Source organism: Podarcis gaigeae (genome assembly GCF_964106915.1).
Source record: "Podarcis gaigeae genome assembly, chromosome: 5".
NCBI lineage: Eukaryota > Metazoa > Chordata > Lepidosauria > Squamata > Lacertidae > Podarcis > Podarcis gaigeae.
In genome coordinates, this window is record NC_139681.1 from 15,657,308 (window position 1) to 15,678,548 (window position 21,241).

At 39.7% G+C, this 21,241-nt stretch overlaps 1 protein-coding gene across 12 annotated transcripts in view; it reads right to left on the bottom strand.

Annotated features, from left to right (window-relative positions):
• USP54 (ubiquitin specific peptidase 54) overlaps nucleotides 1–21,241 on the bottom strand; it is a 102,695-nt gene that overhangs the window by 31,545 nt on the left and 49,909 nt on the right. For all 12 annotated transcript variants that reach the window (XR_014564029.1, XR_014564030.1, XM_083738229.1 and 9 more), the window contains 8 exons: nucleotides 15,973–16,065; nucleotides 9,470–9,604; nucleotides 7,367–7,480; nucleotides 7,166–7,248; nucleotides 5,314–5,419; nucleotides 4,709–4,855; nucleotides 4,303–4,452; nucleotides 1,535–1,703 (listed from right to left, as the gene is read on the bottom strand). Coding sequence is in view for 10 of the 12 variants with exons in the window: in XM_083738229.1 (XP_083594355.1) it covers nucleotides 1,535–1,703; nucleotides 4,303–4,452; nucleotides 4,709–4,855; nucleotides 5,314–5,419; nucleotides 7,166–7,248; nucleotides 7,367–7,480; nucleotides 9,470–9,604; nucleotides 15,973–16,065 (997 nt within the window). In the remaining 2 variants the exon portion in view is untranslated. The remainder of the gene's footprint in view (nucleotides 1–1,534; nucleotides 1,704–4,302; nucleotides 4,453–4,708; nucleotides 4,856–5,313; nucleotides 5,420–7,165; nucleotides 7,249–7,366; nucleotides 7,481–9,469; nucleotides 9,605–15,972; nucleotides 16,066–21,241) is intronic.

The window sequence follows — 21,241 nt, forward strand, 5'->3', positions numbered from 1 at the left end:
AACCCATAAAAACAAGTGAGAAAATAGTCCCTCCTTTGTTCCTCAAGAACAGGAATTTAGGGGAAGATTTCCTGCTTCCAAATCAGGAATTCAGTAGACTTCAAGATGTAGCTCAGCAGCAAAATGACGAAAGGGTGAGGATACAAGTACAGTGGTGCCTCGCAAGACGAAATTAATTCGTTCCGCGAATTTTTTCGTCTAGCGAATTTTTCGTCTTGCGAAGCACGAAATCCCATAGGAATGCATTGAAAATCAATTAATGCGTTCCTATGGTCAAAAAAAGTCCAAACAAAGCCAAATTTGGTACAACAAGAGTTTATTAAGTGCTCTTTAAAGTCACACATACTGTAAAGAGCATTTCAAAATTCAAACCCAGAATTTTTTTAAAAAAACAGCAGAGTGGCCCAATGGTCACAGAAAATCATAAAAATGCAGGGGGAAAAACACAAGCTTCCAGATTCTTGAAAACCCCTCCCCAACTGTTCCCCCAGCCACCCAGCACACAGAAATTCAAATCCAGAATTTTTTAAAAAAAACAGCAGAGTGGCCCAATGGTCACAGAAAATCATAAAAATGCAGAAAAAAACACACTAGCTTCCAGATTCTTGCAAACCCCTCCCCAACACCAAGTCCTTGAATTCCAAACACCCCAACCCAAAATCCAACCCCCCCCCCAAAAAAGTTTTAAAAGCTTAACTTACCAAATGGCTGCAAAAGAAGTTTTGGAAAAGCTTCAAAAATCACCAAAGTCTTTAAAAACCTCAAAAAAGGCTACTATGCACACTGCGTTCTATGAGTTGCTCCTCAAAGTCAAGTCGCAACTGTATTAATGGTGTTAAGAAAAAGGAAACAAACTTGCAAGACGTTTTCGTCTTGCGAAGCAAGCCCATAGGGAAATTCGTCTTGCGAAGCAGCTCAAAAAACGGAAAACCCTTTCGTCTAGCGAGTTTTCTGTCTTGCGAGGCACTCGTCTTGCGGGGCACCACTGTAGGTTGCAAAAGCTTCACCAAGGGTTGGCAAAAGCGAAAACGTCAAACCTACAGTGATTGGCAACTGTGTGAACAGACGCTGCTGCAAGACAGGAACTGGGCTCAGGTGAAATGTCATCTAAACCCAATCTAACCCTGTGCAATGGTCAATTCCTTGTGGGGAAAAGAACAGGTAGGCAGAAGAATTCAGAGAATCACTTGCCCCTGACTTCTGCCTTGCTCCTCTGCAAGTCTTTGTCTGTTCCCTCTTGTGTTTTTCAGTATGAAATCTAAGCACCTGAGGATTCACCAGAAGGCCATAACCTGCACTGTGGCAGCCTAACATTAACAAATGATTCCAAGTCACATTGGAAATTCTGGATATTAAAAATGGTATTTTATTTGCATACTGAGTTTTGGAGAACACTTCAACACCATCTCTTATCCAGCAAGATTTCTTTGCGACTCCTCTGCTTTCTGTTATTTCACCAGGCAAACACACCATAAATCTTGGTGACTAGCAAAAATACACGCAAAACTCTGAAACTAGAGGGCTCAAAGTTTACCTGAGTCTTCACTATCATAGTAGGTCCTGCTATACTGTTGTATGTCCACCTGTGTGGGAAGGTCCTGCGTTGACACTGGGGTTCCTCTCGGGTCTGCATATAGTAGTAGCAAGGGCTGATAATGACCCTTAATGCACTTGGTCACAACATCTTTCCATTTCGGGCCTATCTGAAATTTTTGGAAAAGTTCAAAACACATCTTAGTAGAGGTTACCTGCATTTAGTTGGAATTACGATAAAATTTAACACATCAGTAGTCAACAGAGATTCACATTGAACTTAGGTTACATTAAAAATAATTCTCTTTTTTTTTCTTTTGAATGAGTGTTAATGCTTACAGTTGGAGAAAGTCACGAAATCTTATTCTCCCCAGCAACCTCTATGTGCAAATGTAATACTCGCTGGAGAGGGGTTTGGGTTTTTTGGACGCATCTCCTAAGACAAACCTGAGCAAGAACTTTTAGGTTTTTGGAATTGCCCTCAGTGGATATTCTTAAAGGCTGTGTGATTTAAAGATTTTAGTGATAATTTGTATTCTCATGAGCAGATTTCTTCATGCAGACAAAAAGCTGGTAGCTGAGGACAAGGACAGCATGGCAGTAGCCTTTTCACCAGCAGTAGCCAGTGGGAAATTCTGAAATGGACCATTTCAGGGTAGGGGTGGGGTAGCTCTTTATATGATGAATTCAAAGCTACATAGATCTGCTTAAAGGCCCAGTCCTCCAGTTTCACCAGCTTAAAGTCCTACCTTACCCTCCATGTGGCTCGCATGAGCCAATAGGATTTTGGATGCGCTTGTGGACCTACTACTCTAAATCTCCTGGTCCCTTGCCAGAATTGCTAAGCCTCCCTCCTTTGCCACCATAATATGATAAAGACATTGGTCTTGGCAGAGAGGCAGGCAGGAATCAAACGTTGATTAACCATTATGAACTTACATACAAAAGATTTAATGTAGCAATGGAGTAACGTTCCGAAATCTAAAATGAGTTGAAAAGCCTTAAAAATGAAAATGATATGCCAATGAGTATTTACTGTTGACAAAACCTCTTAATTATTTAAATCTGAGTTGCACATACTTTCAAGATCAAAGGCTTGATGTCCATCAGAAGGAATATACAGAAAAGGATCTGTATAGCATGCAAAATACAAGTAGCATTCTGAGTGTTCCAATAACCACTACTCTGTTTCGTACAGGTGGTGACTATTACACACATGTCCAATTGATGTGCAGGTCCTTTTGGACCAAGAAGAGAGCAGAATGGGTGACAGAACAGGGTGGGGCAGGCTTATGTACACTCCGCTGATGCACATGGGGGCCAAGAACGGAACCCCCATGCAAAATGGTCACCAACTGTACTTCATAGACATGCACTGAAGTAAGCACCTTAAAATGCATTTTATCCTTACACAGGGATGGTTTTTTTTTAAAATACAGGTAATTTACGGCAGAGAAAGACAACCAAAAATAAATTAAAGAGGTAAAGTTCCTCTTTTAGGGGTTGTGAATATTCACATTGCAATAGGATGGTTCCTTTTGTTACTTTTTGGCTTTTGACAAGTAGGAACAGAAGATGAGAACCACAGAGAATATCAAAGTGAACTGTATACTCAAACTGATGGATTTCATGGCAAGTACTTCATCCAGAGCAGCAAGAGGGAAGAACTTCTAATTAGGAAACAGCATGCTTAAATGATGGCATGTTTGCACTAGCCAACATCTGCTACAGTCTGTTGTATTTCATTTTGCAGAAAGAACAAGAATGGGGAACCAGCTGGGACAGGCAGCTGATGGGTGAACTACATAAGCTATTTATGATTCATTCAGCTACAAGCTTTGCAAAAGCCAGCTGTACAGAAACACCTGAGAAGAAGGGAATAAGACATAAAGCTTATAAATTGAAGGGTTCCAACCTGATGCAGGAAGGCAAACAAGGAACCCAAACGTTGCACTCTGAGCAATGCACCAAGTGTCATGATATCAGGCAATGGTGGCTGTGCTGTATACAAGTCCACAGGTATTTGAAATGTAGACACAAGCAGCACTGCCAGCCAGGAACAATTTCAGCAATGGACAATGCAAACTTAGAAAGAAATACCACCCATGTATCACACAACCAAATATTACACATGCTGCGGGGGGAACATATATCAGAAAGGGCATCCATCATGTATAGTCAAAAGGAAGGTGTGGTTAAGTAAGCCTCCTATTTTTTCTGCTCTCCTCCATGTTTCTCTGATACCCTCACCTCACACTCATCATTCTTTTTCCTTTTTAAGTGATCACTTTTCTATAAGAACCTGCCTTTGCCCTGCACAGCTCTCTAGATATATGGACCAGAACACATATTGTTATAGGGAGGCAGTCCATTTCTGTTTTATTCAAATGATATGTAGTTTCCCTAGAATAATAATCTGTAACCATTCACTACATGGAAAGCCACTGCATGAAGTGATTTAAAATGCCCTCCATATAGCAGCCGTTACATGAACACCAGCCTCTGCTCTCAAAAATAAAGTGCCTTCCTAGTGAGTGACACTTTTAGAAGCAATGAGCACAGCTTACTTTGCACGTTTCCAGCACGAGATCCCTGGAAATAAACGAAAGCTGTACAAGTTGCATGAGGTAAAGCAAGTATGAGCTGAAATGTGAAAACCCATCCTAAAATGATCTAAAAATCTTTAGGAAAAACAAAATAGACCCACATTCTCACAAACACCCAAACGTCTTTACTGAACTTTCAAATAAACAAATCTAATTTTCTTACCTCTTTGACATGAGCATCATCAAAGTACATCCACTTGCGGATCTTTGTTTGGAAGAAGAAGGTAGAGTAATGTTTTCCATAGTAACAGATCATTCCAACCAAATACAGTTCACATTGTTTTGCTCTGTCATCAGTTACTCTGAAGAAAAGCTTTTAAAAAAGAAGAAAAAGCAAAAATTGTATTGTCTTTTGTATGAAAATTGCATCTAAAAACTACTGAAAGGTTATCATTATTTTTTCTTTTAAAAAGAAAAGAAAGGAAGTTAACTATTTAGCTCAACCTTAAATCTAGCCCATGCAGTCCGTTTGATAGTAAAAAGGAACAAAAATTTAACAGCACTGGCATAAACAAAACAAAAACAAAAAAGGAGAAGAGACATATTGCTATAGAATGCAATGGACTTACATCTCCCAGTTTAAGACAGGTGCCCAGGCTGTGAATTACATCCTCAGCCAGATCAGAGTGATCAGAGTCCCAAACCAGCCCAATAGTGATGATCTGGGGAGAGTTCATCAGTACACGACGAATGCGGATCTTTTCCCCACAGTTGCTCTGAAAAAAAGAGTAACAAATAAAGTCCCAGGTTAACTAAAACTGGAATTAATGCGGCTTCCTGTTGTTTAGTATCCTCTCAAATCCTGACCTCTTTCCACCCTAAATATATTGCTCTAAGACAGAAAGGGCTTGAAATGTAACTGATTCACAAAGTAAATACGAGTGCACGTGGTGCAGGTTTCCTTGGCTGAAAGCACCCACTGTGAGTTTAAGTAAATTAACAATATGAAACAAGGAGGGAGTCAGAAAACCTCACCCAGTTAGAACATTGACAATATTGACAAATGACAGTCATACACAATTTCCATTATGAAACCAGCAATATTTTCTACTATTTCTAGTAGGCTGATGAATTAAGACATGGCGGATTCTACAATTAGATACAGGCAGACACAGATTTCAGTAGATACCATTCAGTCTACTGCTTCTATTAAAGGAAAACAGCATATACACACCGGACAGTTTCTCAAGTCCCCCATGGTGCTGGCATTTTGTAGCAGCTCTCCAAACATATCTGGAGTGGGTTTCTCCCGTCTTTCCAGCATGCAAATTGCCTGATTGCTTTAAGTTGAGGGGGGAAATGTATAGAGCAAGAATTAAAAACATTAGACTTTGGTCTGTGATCAATACTTTAATAAAGCGTATTTATCCTAAGATCTGGTGTAGAAGTACAGAGTCTCAGCTTAAAAATCAAACTCACAAGCTGAACAGAAACATGTGCATGGGCAACATATGATTCAGAATCTAATGTGCATCTGAGTGATGCTTTTAGCAATGAAGGACTTAACGGCCGGCTCACTGCCCTGTATTGGATACACTATTCTGCTGCTCCACATCCTACAAATGTTGAAAACTAATTGAAATCTCTTAAGATTTTATACCCAACTTTTTGTGTGCATTTCTTGCAATATAATATTTGGATAAAAGCTTCAGAATACACACAGCTTTAGAAAACAAGTTAAGCAAGGAGGACAGTTCCTTTCCCCCCAAAGAGCTTACATTTAATGTCGATTGGGAGGAAGACTACAGTGACAGAGAAAGGGAAGGGATTAGTTACTAATTTGATCAGAAAGGAACTTGTTAGTCATGTAAACATACAGTAACAAGTTCCTCAAGGGTGAATACTTATAACACATTGTTTTAATCATTTTCTTTCCTATATTATGCTGCCTTTTCTAAAATACTCAAAGCCACATTTGTGCCAATTAAAATGCAAAAAAGATCAGATTCTTTATTGCAGCCCCTCAGCTATGGAACTCCCTCCCAAGAGACAAGTCTCCTCAATAATGATTTTTAGGCAGGTCTTCTTAATTTGCCATGCCTTTGATTTATTTTAATTCCTACCTGCTTGCAGCTTTGTTTTGTTAGCTTGATTTAATGCTCTCTGTTTGTTATATTTTATTTATTATTTTCCTGTTACAAAATTGCACACACATAAATCATAAAACATGAGACGACTGACAAAAAAAAGGGCCACGGGGGGGGGGAGTGTAAAATACTAAACATATTATTTTACGGAACATAATAATGAAGCGATTACAGTAGACCAGTTCAATGAATTGTTCAACGAATCAACTTGGAAAATACAGAATAATAGCAGCAAGCTAATGAGCAGTGCCCACTTGTCTACACCATATTGCAATATAAGTTGTAGGTATTTCTTGTCCACATGTTGTTTAATTTGTATATTTAATCAAATCACATCATGCAGTGTAAAAATTATCTCATTTTCCCTCTGGTTTTCATATTTTAAAATTTTAATTCTAATTGTCTAAAGCACTTCTTCACGCAATGCGCAGTTAAACTATGGAACTCCCACAGGAGGCAGTGATGACCACCAACTGAGATGGCTTTTTAAAAGGATTAGACAAATTCCTGGGAGGAGAGAGCTATCTATGGCTATTGGCCATGATGGCTATTGCTCTGCCTGCACAGTTTGAGGCAGCAATGCTTCTGAATACCAGTTGCTGGAAACCACAAGAGGGGAGAGTGCTTAAATCCTGCTTGCAAGTTTCCTTGCAAGTCAATCACTGTGAGAACAGGGTGCTGGACAAGATGGACCTGATCCAGCAAGCACCTCTTATAATTTTAGTGCTGTAAAACACAGGGAGGGGCGTCCTCTTGAGAGCCAAAAGGAGGTATACAAATCCTTTTATAATATAAATAAAAGATATCTGAAAAGTATTATTATATCATGAATTGGGGGCCAATTATCAATAATATACATAACATATATGGTATGTTATGTAGATAAGACAAAGGGATTTTTTTTCCTTTTCTTTTCCATTGCAAAGAACTGAGACTCACCAGAGTGAAGTGGTTGAGATATAATGTACCATCTGGATAAAGGGCAATGGATCAGAGGTGGCACCACAACTGGTACAAACACACTAAATCAGAGAAATAAAAACCGTCAGTAGTCAAAACTGAAAACAGTTTCTCATGCATATTTCCACATGTCTATATCACAGGATTGAATTGGTTTGGGATGGTTATGTTGTACCATACCTGCTCAAATAGGGTCATTGCAAACTTTTGATGTGAAATGCAGTGTGGGGCAGTACAGATGTCTTCTTTAGATTCATCTGCAATGTGAAAGTGAATCCGCATTAAGAGGTTTTCCTGCAACCAGGGAGAGAGGAAATAAAAATAAGAATTATTCAACAATTTCAAAAAGACAAATAAAGGTGACATTTTAGGGTCAGGTGGGATGTACCTTCTAAGTATTCTAAATTTATTTAAGAATTTAGGAGCTTGACAGCTAATGTCAAGAATGAGTTAATGTAACTCGGAAAGCTACCCTGTATTCCATCCATATTGGATGTTACACCAAATCTTCAGGTTTTGCCATTATTAATTTTGACAAATATTCAAATGTCAGTGGTTTGGCTGAAATACAAAGCAGCATCTAAATAGTGGGCTGACAAAGGGTGACAGGCAGAGCCTAGCTATCTGCTTACTGACCTGGTATAACGTTATTATCTTTTGTTCAGTGATTTCTCAAGTACATATAATATTGGCTTAAGCAGCACTGACATACCTTTTAAGGAAAGAAAGTGAAGTAATGAAGTTGTTATAAGGTTTAATTGGGAACCTATTTGCATTCTCCATCCACAACCTTTATGTCAGCCTACCAGCTTGCAATGCTAGCAAATATCACATTTTGTGATGACACAAACTGTATACTGTATTTGTTAGCATCTATAAGCTGGCTTGGCAAGTCTTGAGTTCCTATCCTTTTCCAGTTTTAGCTACAAAACGTTACAAGTGGGTTTCATATAACCAGTTATGACATATCCTTTTACTATTGTGAGTATGGGTACGCAATATGCAAGTGACTGCCAATTAATATTACTTCCCCCTTTTCATCAGCAGATATAGAAAGGCAGCTTCACAAACCTAGCCAAAATCACAGGGAAACAGGAGCCATATCAACTAAGATTTCCCAGTTCAATTAAGTCTGGATACTATGCACCAAAACCCCGAGAAAACAGAGATACGCAAAACACTGACATTCCAAACAGAATAAATACTGTACCTCAAAACTTTAACTAGTTATAGGGGTTTTTTAAAAAGAAAATGGTAAATATATGGCAGGTGTTAGTGGCAAAAATCATCTAAAATAGCAAAATAAGGGAGCAGATGCAACCCACTAGGCACCAAGCAGAGACATTAAATTATGCCAGATATAACATTTTCTCTTCCTGGTAAAATTAACACAATGACTTGGCCAGTACTATCACAACAGTGTCTCTGAATTCAAGAAAGATCACTTTCTTAACAGCTGACATGATTGTTTCTAGAACAATGGACGTTTGAAGGATTTACCGTATTTTTTGCACCATAACACTCACTTTTTTCCTCCTAGAAAGTAAGGGGAAATGTCTGTGCGTGTTATGGAGCGAATGCCTGCGGGTGGTGGTGGGGGGTCTGCTGCAGTCGTGAGCAGAGGATCCATGGTTCCCCTTCCTTCCCTCCTCCATGGTTACAAAGCATGGATCCACATGGATCCTCAGGATTTTTGCATTGGGCTACTCCAAACTCACTGTCAGATCGCATGTCTGTGGCCACAGCATGAACCACAAAAATCATATATCCACTATTTCGTTTAGAATATTTTTTTTCTTGTTTTCCTCCTCTAAAAACTACGTGCGTGTTATGGTCTGGTGCGTGTTATAGAGCGAAAAATACGGGTATGTAAGAGATGCTTCAAAGATCTGATATTTTAAAATTATGCTTCTACTTAAGCAGCGAGAGAGCAAGAGAGTGAAGGCTAAACTATATTATTAGTAGAATTTAATGCTATCGTTATTTAAGCCCCAAACTGTGGCTTTTCTCACAGTCTTATTCACAAACATACAGCTGTTTAGATGGGTTAAAATAGTTGTTAAATTCGCCTGCTTTTGCAACAGTGTTATCTTCACTATTACACTGTATAGCCTACCTAAGTGTCTCACTAGAAGCAGCTCAGCGTTCATCACTATTACCTCTGCTGTAAAATACTTATTATTAATTGAGAATATGGAGATTTTATCTGCTAGTTTGTGCTTAGCAAGGCAAGGCATTCTTTCCTGCAAGAATTTCCAGCTATTCCACAGAAGTCATACTCACAAAGCATTCGGCAGCATCATCCATGATGCCCAACTGGAAACGCTGTTCATCTTGAAAAGTCTTTGCAAGAGCACTACGAAGTGCATCAGATGGCAACACTTTCTCACTGCTGCATTGAAACTGGTTAAAGATACCCTAGGATAGGAGGAAAGTTATAGGTCAACTTTTACATGAACTCACATATCTTAAGTGAGTGTACATTTACACAAAGTGGATCCAGTTACCAGTATCTGTCATGTTATCATGTCATATATGAAAACCTTGATACTAACTGCAGACTCACCCTTTAACTCTTTTCCTGCTTTTGGCATCTTAGCTACATGTATTACTTTTATCCTGTTTTTGGTTCACATGCTCGTGCTAAATTCTTGACCTTTCTCACACTCACGTGCCTGCTTCCTCTGCTCTTGACACCACACCACCTAGAGTGTTTACTAGACAGCACCAGCATACCATCCCCACATCCATACATCAGAGATTACTGCCACGGATGTTACTGCACAAAACATTTTGCATGTATTTTTGTTAACAACCCTATAAACAACCAGGCTTCAATGTTCTTAAGATACGGCAAACAGGTGGTCGTTTATAGGTTCCTGACTTGCTTGTAATAGTTAGGCATCTGACTGGCATAACAAAAGACATCAGCATCTGAAACACATATAGGGGATTTGACTATTTTAGTTTGACTGCCCCTCCTTGCACTGGACTCCATTCTGCTGCAAAGGGTTCCAACAACCAGGAGAAAATTTTCAGGTGTGCAAGGGGATGCAACAGGAAAGGCACTTAAAAAGCCCCAATGTGAAAATGCAAATTGCAGTCCTTAGTTAGTACCCAACGGCAACTATTCTAAACATTCATATTATCAATAAATTGTCATGGGGAAAACATCTGCAAATATAGCTTTAGCAAAATTGGAATTAAGAATAAATATGTACAAAATATTTCATACATCCATTTTTGGTACTATCCATTTTTATTCTAAAAACAATCCTGTAAGGTAAGTTAGGCTGAGAGATTGTGTCTAGTTGAACAAACTTCATGGTGGAGTGATTTGAGACTGAGCTTCTCCAATCCTAGTTTGGCACTTTAACTACTACACCCCAGCCATGTATGTCTTACAGTCTTAGACCAACTTGTTTGCTGATTGCTGGTACTTTGATACTTTTTTTGTCTCAAATGGTTGAAATTATTCTATCCATTTTAACTGGTATATTCCTTTTTAAAATGTTTTACTACTAAAAGCAACCCCATTTGCTTTCATCTATGGCTAGAAATATTCCAATCCACTTTTCATTACAACTAACTCAAAGCTTCTTAGTGTTAGTGACCTTAGGGACACTGTCTTCTTCCGGTTTGCAATAATTTCTACCTTTCTAAATGAGCAATTACTGTAACTTCCTATGATGCTAATGGGCTTCTAACCATAACACTAATGAAATCTTGTGGAGGACTGTCTCCTAAGCATCACAAAATCTTCCTAGCTGGCAAAAATCAGTTTCGACGTTTTGTTTACCTATTCCAAAACATGCAACGGAGTATTTTGAGCTCTTTGGAGAAAGGACAGGGAACAAACACAATAAAACGCATAAATAAAAAAATCATGTTATCACATACCTTCCTTTGATCTATTTTTGCCGTAAGATTTCAAATTCCCCATCAGTATTTCAACTTAAAATCTCAGTCATAAAGTATGAGCCAATGTGGTTATGGAGAAAGTTTTGATGGGTAGGCAGGTGGGAGCTCAGGAGCTCCTGTATCTGCCTCATTACTCCCTGGTCGCTGGAGGGATCAGAATAGCTAGCTGCTGGGGTGCCCCCCTGCAGTTCACCTGGGGAGAAGGCCCTTGCAACACCCCTCCGGGGCTTAAAGCTAGCAAGCAGGAGAAGAGCCATGGGGCCCGGGTTAGCTTTGAACGCTCCAGATGGTGTGGTGTCAAGAGCAGAGGAAGCAGGCACGTGAGTGCAAGAAAGGTCAAGAATTTGAGAGAATAGGGAGTACTTGAGACACAGGGACTGAAAGCTACCATGAGGAGAGACTGGGAGCAAACTGGAACAAAAGGCCCAGCTAGAAGTCCTTTGCAAGAAGGACCAGGAAGCTCTTAATGGCAAGGGAAAGGGCAGGAAGAAACTGAAAGGTGCTTCATAAGCCAGGATTCTAAGGAATAAGCTCAGTGGGAAGCTTCTCATTTGGGAGTAAAAGGTAACTTGGAATCTGTAAGGAAGATGCTTATTAATAGATTGTTTATTTATAAGAATCCTGGCTCCTGATTTAAGTTTTGCAAATTGTTTAGCACTGATTGAAATGGCTCATTTTCATGTTTTCCTTTAAAATTAATAAAAAATCATTTTAAAACAATGAGGTAGGCTTTATGCCTTCAAGAGTAAAAACTTTAGTTTTGGGGTGAAGGGTGAAAATCTACCAGCGTGTGCTTATCAAAACAATATACTCTGGCTTCTCCTCAGATCGCATCAAATCAATATTGTGTAGATTTATATATACAATATCGTGTAGATTTATATATATATATTCAATACGAGGGAGAAGGCTCCAACGTTTTGTTCAAGCTCCTTGAATAAAATATTAACTTTCATCCAGCGATCTTTAATTTTTTTTCAAACGGAAATAAAACCACCAGTAAGCATTATTAGAATTAGACATCCTAAGAGTTATTTTCTGATTCCATTTTCCTAATCCTAATTCTATTTTCAAAATTAAGCACAATCCGTTAGGACCTTTAATTTCCATTTTTATGTGTAATGGGAGTTTTTCTGAATACAAATCATGAGTCATGCCACCTTTAGTCAGTTTTTTTTTAATAAAGAATTTTCATGGGTGAGGAAGGAACTTAAAAAGGCACTTTTCAACATTCATTTAAAAAATCAAATTCTACAATAAAGCAATACTACGATCATTGTATTTGCAGTCCAATGAAATTTCCCTATTAACCTTTAGGGCTGCCTGTTTACTAATATGGAGCAAGCCTAGCTTCTAGAAGGGCAGGGAATTTGCACACTAGATGACCTCTGGGCTCCTTTAGGAAGAACAGTGAGTTCGGGGTCTCCAGGGGCACCCCAGGGCATTTTCCAACAAGAAATATAATAAATAATAAATACTTAAAGTGTAGATTAGGAAAAAGGAGGCTTGGCAAGAGACTAAAGGAAAGCATAGAGTATCATCTTAAAAGAGGTATTCACCCTTCTTTCACACACCTACTTTCCTAAAATGACACCTGTGTATGACCTAAAAAGCAAGGAAAATATACTTCTTGGTGAAGAAATATTGTTTTTACCTTTGTGCAAATTTAATCAAAAATTAACAATTATTTAAACTGCTGTCAACAAAAATCTGCTACCAAAATAGGAGGAAATAATTTTTTCTTGGACCCAGCAACATTGCCCCAGAGTGACAGTAGACTACTTAATAACTAATGGCTAATGATAAAAAATAAGAAAGGTAATGATACACAACAATCATTTTCCTTGCCTTTTCTCAAGACAAATGTTTCTACTAACACTGCTGCAGATGATAGCAACTGGGATGTGAATGAGAGACAGAGGGGAAAAAATGTTAAGCCTTAATAATGTTAAGAATTTAGGGGTGCAAGGCAGCCTAGTGCCATGATTTAATTAAGGTTTGGGGTGGTAAAAGCTACCATATTTTTCCAGGTATAACCTGACCCCGTGTATAAGATGACCCCTATTTTGGGAGGCCAAAATTAAGAAATTTAAAAATTAAGGAAGTTGTTGAGCTTTCTTAGGGAAACTGCAAAAACAGTTGTTGAGCTTCTTTTTGAAAGCAGCTCCAGCCCTCAATTACTTAACTTATTAACCCGTGTATAAGACGACCCCCCAATTTCAGAAATAAAGGTTGTCTTGCACATGGAAAAATACGGTAGTCTCCCAGTGTGAAGTGATAGCTAGACTCATGCATTTAAGTGTGCAATTAAGCTAAGTATCAAAAGCCAATTAAGTGAGGAGGTGACTTGAGGTGTTTAATTAAGCTTGTGTTAAAAACTGAGTCATACTATCTAGGGGTTAAAACCTAAGGAAGCATAGTGTATATTCTAGGCACACTTCCTGGGTTGTAATACTTCCTAGGACATTGTAATACTAGTCAAATCAACAAGTGTTAATGAAGTAAAGCAAAAATAGTCTGCGGGATTAACCATTAGGAGTTAAGCCTCAAAAGAAATAGGTGTTAAGAGTGCAAATGAACGGAGTCTTCCCTCCCTCTGTAGACAAAGAGGGCTTAGTTCAGGGAAAGGATGTAACCAGGAAGCAGAGAGGAACAGTTAAGCTGGGATGTGCCATGCAGAACAAGAGAGGTTGCAGAGAAAAGATCCTGATGCTGCAACTATGGAGTAAGCTGGCACGCTTTGAGCTGCTGCTGCTGTGAGCCCCTCCAAGGAAAGCTTCAGGTTGCATATACGTGTAAATAAACCATATATCATAAAGACACTATAGCCTCTTAAAGACCAACTAAGTTAGTTCTTGGTATGAGCTTTCGTGTGCATGCACACGAAAGCTCATACCAAGAACTAACTTAGTTGGTCTTTAAGGTGCTACTGGAAGGATTTTTTTTTTTGTTTTTACTATGGCAGACCAACACGGCTACCTATCTGTAACTGGAACTATAGCCTCTGTTGTGCCTAATTTTGCAAAGGAAACACAAACCCTGGCTAAGCGCCAAGACCCTTGGAATCATGTGCACCGCTTGACACAGATTTGGGTGGCCTGTAACAATACACCCTTTGACTGAAGGAGAGAATGCCTACTAATCCAGTCATACATCCATTTATGTATCTCATTCTTTAAAATAATTTGTGTGTTTATCTTGCTCCATAAATGAGAAGAATGTGTGTAAGTCTGCCTTAATGACATGTGTGTTTCCGTGTATGTATCTTAGTGAAAGAATGTATGATTACACACAGAACAGGAAACTTGTGGCTCTCCAGATGCTCCTGGGCTACAACTTCTCAGGGCTGTGGGTTTGAGCCCCACACGGGGCAAAAGAGTCCCACATCACGGGGGTTGTACTAGATGAACCCGTGGTCCCTTCCAACTCTATGATTCTATGAAAACTCCAACCATCTTTAGCCACTCGTCATTCTGGATGGGAGTTGGGAGTCTAACAACATCTGAAGGGCCACAGGTTCCCCAATCCTGGAACAGAGGGAGTGTCTAGCCCAGTGTTCCCCAACCTTGGGCCTCCAGCTGTTTTTGGACTACAATTCCCATCATCCTTGACCACTGGTCTTGCTAGCGAGGGATGATGGGAGTTGTAGTCCAAAAACAGCTGGAGGCCCAAGGTTGCGGAACACTGGTCTAGCCTAACAAGAGGACATTTTGAAAGAACAAGTTGGCAGTGGCGCCAGGAGTCTCAGAAACCAGAACACAGCTTTAGCAATGTAAGTAGATCTGTACAGATGTACATAATTTATTTTGCTTGCTCAATATGGACTTACCTACTAAAATTAGAACAGTACATTTCTTGTCCCTAATGTCAGTCCAAACACTGTGTGTCTTAGCTTTCACCTTAGAAAACACCCGTTCTGCCCAGAAAGTTAATTCTTCCTGCTTTTGTTACATATGAAAAACTTCTAATACAGAAGCTCTAGCAGAATGTACAAATCAATGCTGCATTCTTCTCCACCAGCAACAAAACACCCTCTGTCCTACATCCTGGCACTACAATCCCTGGAAGGCAAACAAACTCTTTGTGGCATGCTTAGTACCACAGACCAATCCCCCCCCCCTTCCCTGAGCAGAGATAAACAAACTCCAAACCAAAGTCATACATTAGATGAATAAAGAAAGCAAGGACTGTGCACAGCAGACATCAAAATGAATAATAGATCAGAAAATTGTTCTAGTGTCAAGGCAGCACTTCTGCATCCTACAGTCACTAAGACAGCTGGCCTGAAAGCAAGTAGGAGCCTTGATCCATGCATCACTACCACTCACGGTTGTTTTCCCAAGGCAGAGGTTTAAGATTGCAGCTCAGATTATGAAAGCTACAATAGGAGCACGTCTTATTTTGATATGAGCAGGTATGACAGGTTCTGAATGACGACACTCATTGTAGACGAAAGCATATGAGCAGTAAGACACAAATTAACTCTTGCAGAATGTGAATTTATATTCAGATGAATGGAAAAATCTCATGGAAAAATCACAGTGAGGAATTTCTTGCTGGAGAAACCAGAGTTACAGTCCATAAATTGAAGCACTTCACAAAGTTCTATCTCATGGCTTCACTTCAGTGTGACCAAAGTATAGCTTGAGAGTAAAGCGAGGCACATACCTTGAAATACTGCTACAACATTATTAGGACTTTTGTTGTTTAAATCTCATTTTGTATGATTGTTTATCTATCAGTCATGAGCTTCTCTGAGCTCCTGACTGGAGGAAGGGAAGGATAAGAATCTTCAATGAATGAAGATGCAGCTAATATACACTTACTTTTTCATCTGAACTGAACTGAACTGACAAATTACTCACTTTGAGAGCACAAAATATACAGGAATCTCCCATACACTTGTGCGTTGTAAGTTGTCGAAAACTACGTCGAAATATATCCAGATGCCAGAGAACCTGTAAAGCAAAGAAGAAGAATGTGATTTTTAATTTATCCATTTCAGAATGTCTTAGATAAGAATCTCTGGCTAAAATTAGATAATAAATTCATCAGCAGCATCTAAGTACCTTTGGGATAAATCTAATCTGGAGATTAGCATTTTTTTAACCTTATCTATTTCTATCCCAATGTTTGAGTTAGTATCATAGAACCATAGAATTGTAGAGTTGGAAGGGACCATGTGGGTCAATCTAGTCTAACCCCATGCAATGCAGGAGTTTTGCCCAACATGGGGCTCAAACCCACGATCCTGAGATTGAGAGCCTCATGCTCTACCAATCAATTTATCCCAGAGAATAAAAATTAAAAGAATAAAAGGGGGTAAGATCCAGGACTGAAAGAGGTATGCTTTATCAGAATAAACTAGGTGATATGAATAGTCCTAATATATTTCAAACACATACCTCACATTATTCAGCCACTTTATTTATATGAGCCTTTTGCCCACTTGTTCTGTCCTCAAGCCTTTTCTAATCTCTTTTAAGCAGGCCACAGTAAGTCACAGAGTTTTTAATTAACCATAGTTTCCCATTTCATGAGAACGAGGAAACTATGGTTATGAAATTCATAACAAGCTAGGATCATAAACCACGGCTGGAATTTGCTGTAAAATCCTGGTTTCTTCCAAACCTGGTAACCATAGTTTCCCAGTTTGTAAGGGAGAAGGAATCGGTGCCTTTTAGTTTCTTTTTAATAAGGACAACTAAGGTGTGATACAACAGGTAAAGGTAAAGGTACCCCTGCCCGTACGGGCCAGTCTTGACACACTCTGGGGTTGGTGCGCCCATCTCACTCAAGAGGCCGGGGGCCAGCGCTGTCCGGAGACACTTCTGGGTCACGTGGCCAGCGTGACAAAGCTGCATCTGGCGAGCCAGCGCAGTACACGGAAACGCCGTTTACCTTCCCACAAGTAAGCGGTCCCTATTTATCTACTTGCACCCGGGGGTGCTTTCAAACTGCTAGGTTGGCAGGCGCTGGGACCGAGCAGCGGGAGCGCACCCGCCGCGGGGATTCGAACCGCCACCTTTTGATCGGCAAGCCCTAGGCACTGAGGCTTTTACCCACAGCGCCACCCGCGGCCCTACAGCGCCACCCGCGTCCCTTGATACAACAGAGTTGTATAAAATTATGCATGATGTGGGAAAAGCAATTAGACCAATTCAGAGAGTATGGATCTACCACTGGCTACTAGTTTTGCCAGCAATGGAGCTGCAGCAAAACACTATACTATATATCCAGACACTATTAGGAGTGTTCCTCTTCATGGTTCCAGCCAGCATGCAACAGGAAGCTTGTAGAGCTTTTTGAAGTTGGCACCTTCCCCCCGCCCCCATCACCCTCTTAAAACCTTCTTCTTCCACCCAGTGCTACAAAGGTGACTCCCCATTTACACAGGGTTACGTTCCAGGCCCTGACTGCATAAGTGAAATGTATGTAAGTGGGCAGCACTCTGTTGAGTCCTTGTGGCTCACAAGGAGTCCACCCCTGGAGAAAAGAGGATGCCCTCTTTGAGCTTTGGGGCGCGCCTTCTCGTGAGCTGGACACAAAGTGAGCCTTTGTTAAGGCTCTTCAGCTGACATGCGGGAAAAGTCCATGTCAGGTGTTAGGTAGGGAGGCTGAACAGCCTCAACAAAGCCCCACTGCGCCTCTGGCTTGTGTGGAGATGCTCTCCCAAGCCTGAAAAAGATGTCCTCTTCAGGCTCTGGGGAGGGTCTTCCCACGAACCACTTCTGAGTTCCCAGCACTACATCTATGCATGGTCATGCACAGATGGGGAGTTGCCTGTATATCAGCTATCAGTGTGGGTATATATTTATTTGTGTGTGTCTGTGTGTGTGTTTAACTCCGGTTTATACTCCCCACAGCGCCAATGCTCAAGTATGTCAACTTTCCCTTTCTTCCTTCACTCTCTGTTTTTAACTGATACCTTCAGCTTCCATGGCTCAACTGTCCTAAACCACAAACTTAATTGCTAGACTCATAGTCTTAGTCTGCCTGACTTTTTTCCTTTACCGCTTCTTTCTCTCCCCAAACGGAAATGAGAGTTGCCTATAGAAAATAATTAAAAATCCAGGATTTTAGAGATGTAATTGCCAGCAGCATGTTCTTTCTCCACCTCCAACCCAGAACAAAGTAGCAGCAAAGGCAGAAGTTAATCCCAGAAGCTTTTCTCCAAACAATTATATGGATTATGTAGAATATTCTTATATTCATGCTCACAACATTCCATAGGTCATGGAAGCTCAGGTTTCTTTCTTTATTTTTCTTTTAGTGTAGAAACTTACACTTCCGCTTGCTGGGAGTCCCAAAGTGGCCCCATTTTGTTTCAAAATTGCTAGAAAGTTCACTATCAAAATGATCTTATTTTTAATATATTTAAATGCTAATTTGATTGTGTGAAAGTTTAATAACAATGCAAGGTATTAAAGCCTGGACAATGTCTTCTTCATCATCTTCTTTTAATTAAAAAGCTTTAGTTATTGTCTGGATCTGAGTTTCTTTACCAAGATAGTCAAATGTTTAATGGCTCAATAAATTCTTTTTTATATTAAAGCATCCCATAATATTGGATTTGGGGTGCAGTTCAAATTAGGGTGGTCATATTGTATTTTATATAGGCTAGCATTATCTGCAGTAAGGGATAATCCTAAAAAAATAAAATATGGCTCTTAAAATAATAACTTTAATAAATTAATTTTATGAACATGCACAAGAATGTTTCATTATACCAAGTCCATATACTGGTCCATTTAGCTCAGTATTGTCTACACTGCTTGGCAATGGATCTCCACGGTCTCTGATTGGCATCTCTAGATAGGACTAGTAAAGACGCCCATGTTGGGCAAAAGATTCCTGCATTGCAGGGGTTGGACTAGATGACCCACATGGCCCCTTCCACCTCTGCAATTCTGTGGTACTAACTCAAACATTGGGATAGAGATAGATAAGGTTTAAAAAATGGGACCTTCTTCACGCAAGGCAGTTATGCTCTAACATTGAGCTACAGCCCTTCATAGCATCAAACCAATAAAGGCATAGGTAGGCAAACTAAGGCCCGGGGGCTGGATCCAGCCCAATCGCCTTCTAAATCCGACCCGCAGACACTCCGGGAATCAGCGTGTTTTTACATGAGTAGAATGTGTCCTTTTATTTAAAATGCATTTCTGGGTTGTTCGTGGGACATAGGAATTTGTTCATTCCCCCCCCCCCAAAAAAATATCGTCCAGCCCCCCACAAGGTGTGAGGGACAGTGGACCGGCCCCCTGCTGAAAAAGTTTACTGACCCCTGAATTAAGGGCTTTTATCATTTCACTGACTAAGCAGAAGATTAAAGTTCTCTCCGCAGTTTATAACATAATAATGGTTCTATATTTTGGATATGACCAAATTCTAGGTCTGGTATAAGTTCTAACTACTAAAGTTGTAGTTTATCTCCTGTTCACTGCCAACTTACTGTTAGAAGTAATTTTCATATTTAAAAGATAGGAGTCCTAAATATAACTATTTAAAAATGTAGCTTGATGTCCTGGATGTTTGCAGATAAAGCAACAGAAGTACAATAGTGCCTCTTAATATGAGACAGTAAAGCAACACTTCCTCTTCTAGCTTTTCCTCTGGTCTATTGATCAAGGACTATGGGCATAGCCAGTGAGCTGGGGGGCACTTGTCCCCCCATCAAGTAAATAAATAAAAATGCTTAACTGACCATTTCTGTCGCAGATAGATCAGTTCTCCCCCCACCCCCAACATAAATCCTGGCTATGCCCATGTCACGGACCTAGTTTTAAATAGGGTTGATCATATTTTCCAGGTGAAACCATTTCAGGTCCACTACTGAATAAAGTTTCTTCAGTTTCAAAGTGGCAACCATGCAAAAAATAAAAATGAGCTGCCTCAATAAAAATAAGCAGATACACTGGTGCCCCGCAAGACGAATGCCTCGCAAGACGAAAAACTCGCTAGATGAGGGAGTTTTCCGTTTTTGAGGTGCTTCGCAAGACGAATTTCCCTATGGGCTTGCTTCGCAAGACGAAAAAGTCTTGCGAGTTCTTGCGAGTTTTTTCCCTTTTCCCCCCCCTTTCTAAGCCGCTATGCCGCTAATAGCCGCTAAGCCGCTAATAGCGCTAATCCACTAATAGCCATGCTTCGCAAGACAAAAAAACCGCAAGGCGAAGAGACTCGCGGAACGAATTAATTTCGTCTTGCGAGGCACCACTGTACATGTCCAGCTTCAGAGCAACTCCATTTAAGACAGAGCTAGACACAGATATACTCCAAAACCCTGCGGTTTTGCTATTCATTTAGTGAACCATCATGTGTATCCATAACACTGCCTGGAACTACTTGCTCAATAGTTTTCCATGCCTCTCTTAGTAAGGAAAATCAAAAGTGATATGCCACTATCCATAGAACTAAAGCAGCCAATAACAATAATCACACCTGCACAAAAATATTTCTGCGTATTTCTGTCTCTGATCAAAAAGAATATGTCTTGCTCTCATAAAACTTATTAATTCTATTGGTCACCCTGTACTAGTACCAACCATCTCTGGTGTAAACAAAATCAGATGTACATCCTGGCTTTATTACCAAAGTTTCATAGTCCTGAGCAATTAGATCAAATGCTTTAGCAAATCTTTTCATAAAATTAGAATAATAGGTGCCACTTAAACTTATTCTAAACATACTGTGTAATTAATCCATAGGACTATTATAAATAATTGTCACAAGGTAATGGGGCATTTCCTGACATTATTACATTCCAACTAATGCTTGCTTAAAAATTATTATTATTATTATTATTATTATTATTACACAATTTATATATTATGCACCCTACCCCAGCAGGCCCTACAGTGGGTTACAACAATTTCAAAATTCAGAATTAAAAGCAGTGAAAACATACTACATTTACAAGAATAGGGTGTGCCCAGGCCATTTATTCCCAAGCACAACTTTCACATGGGAGCCAATTTGAAAAGCCTACATAAAGATTGTGCAATAGAGTCTCACCTCAACCAAGTGTCAAATCCAAACCGCTGCTAACAGCCTTGCAATTTTATGTGATTTCGAAGTAACATTTGTTACCACTCTGAAATACTTTTTAACCTTATAAATAATTGAACGAATTTA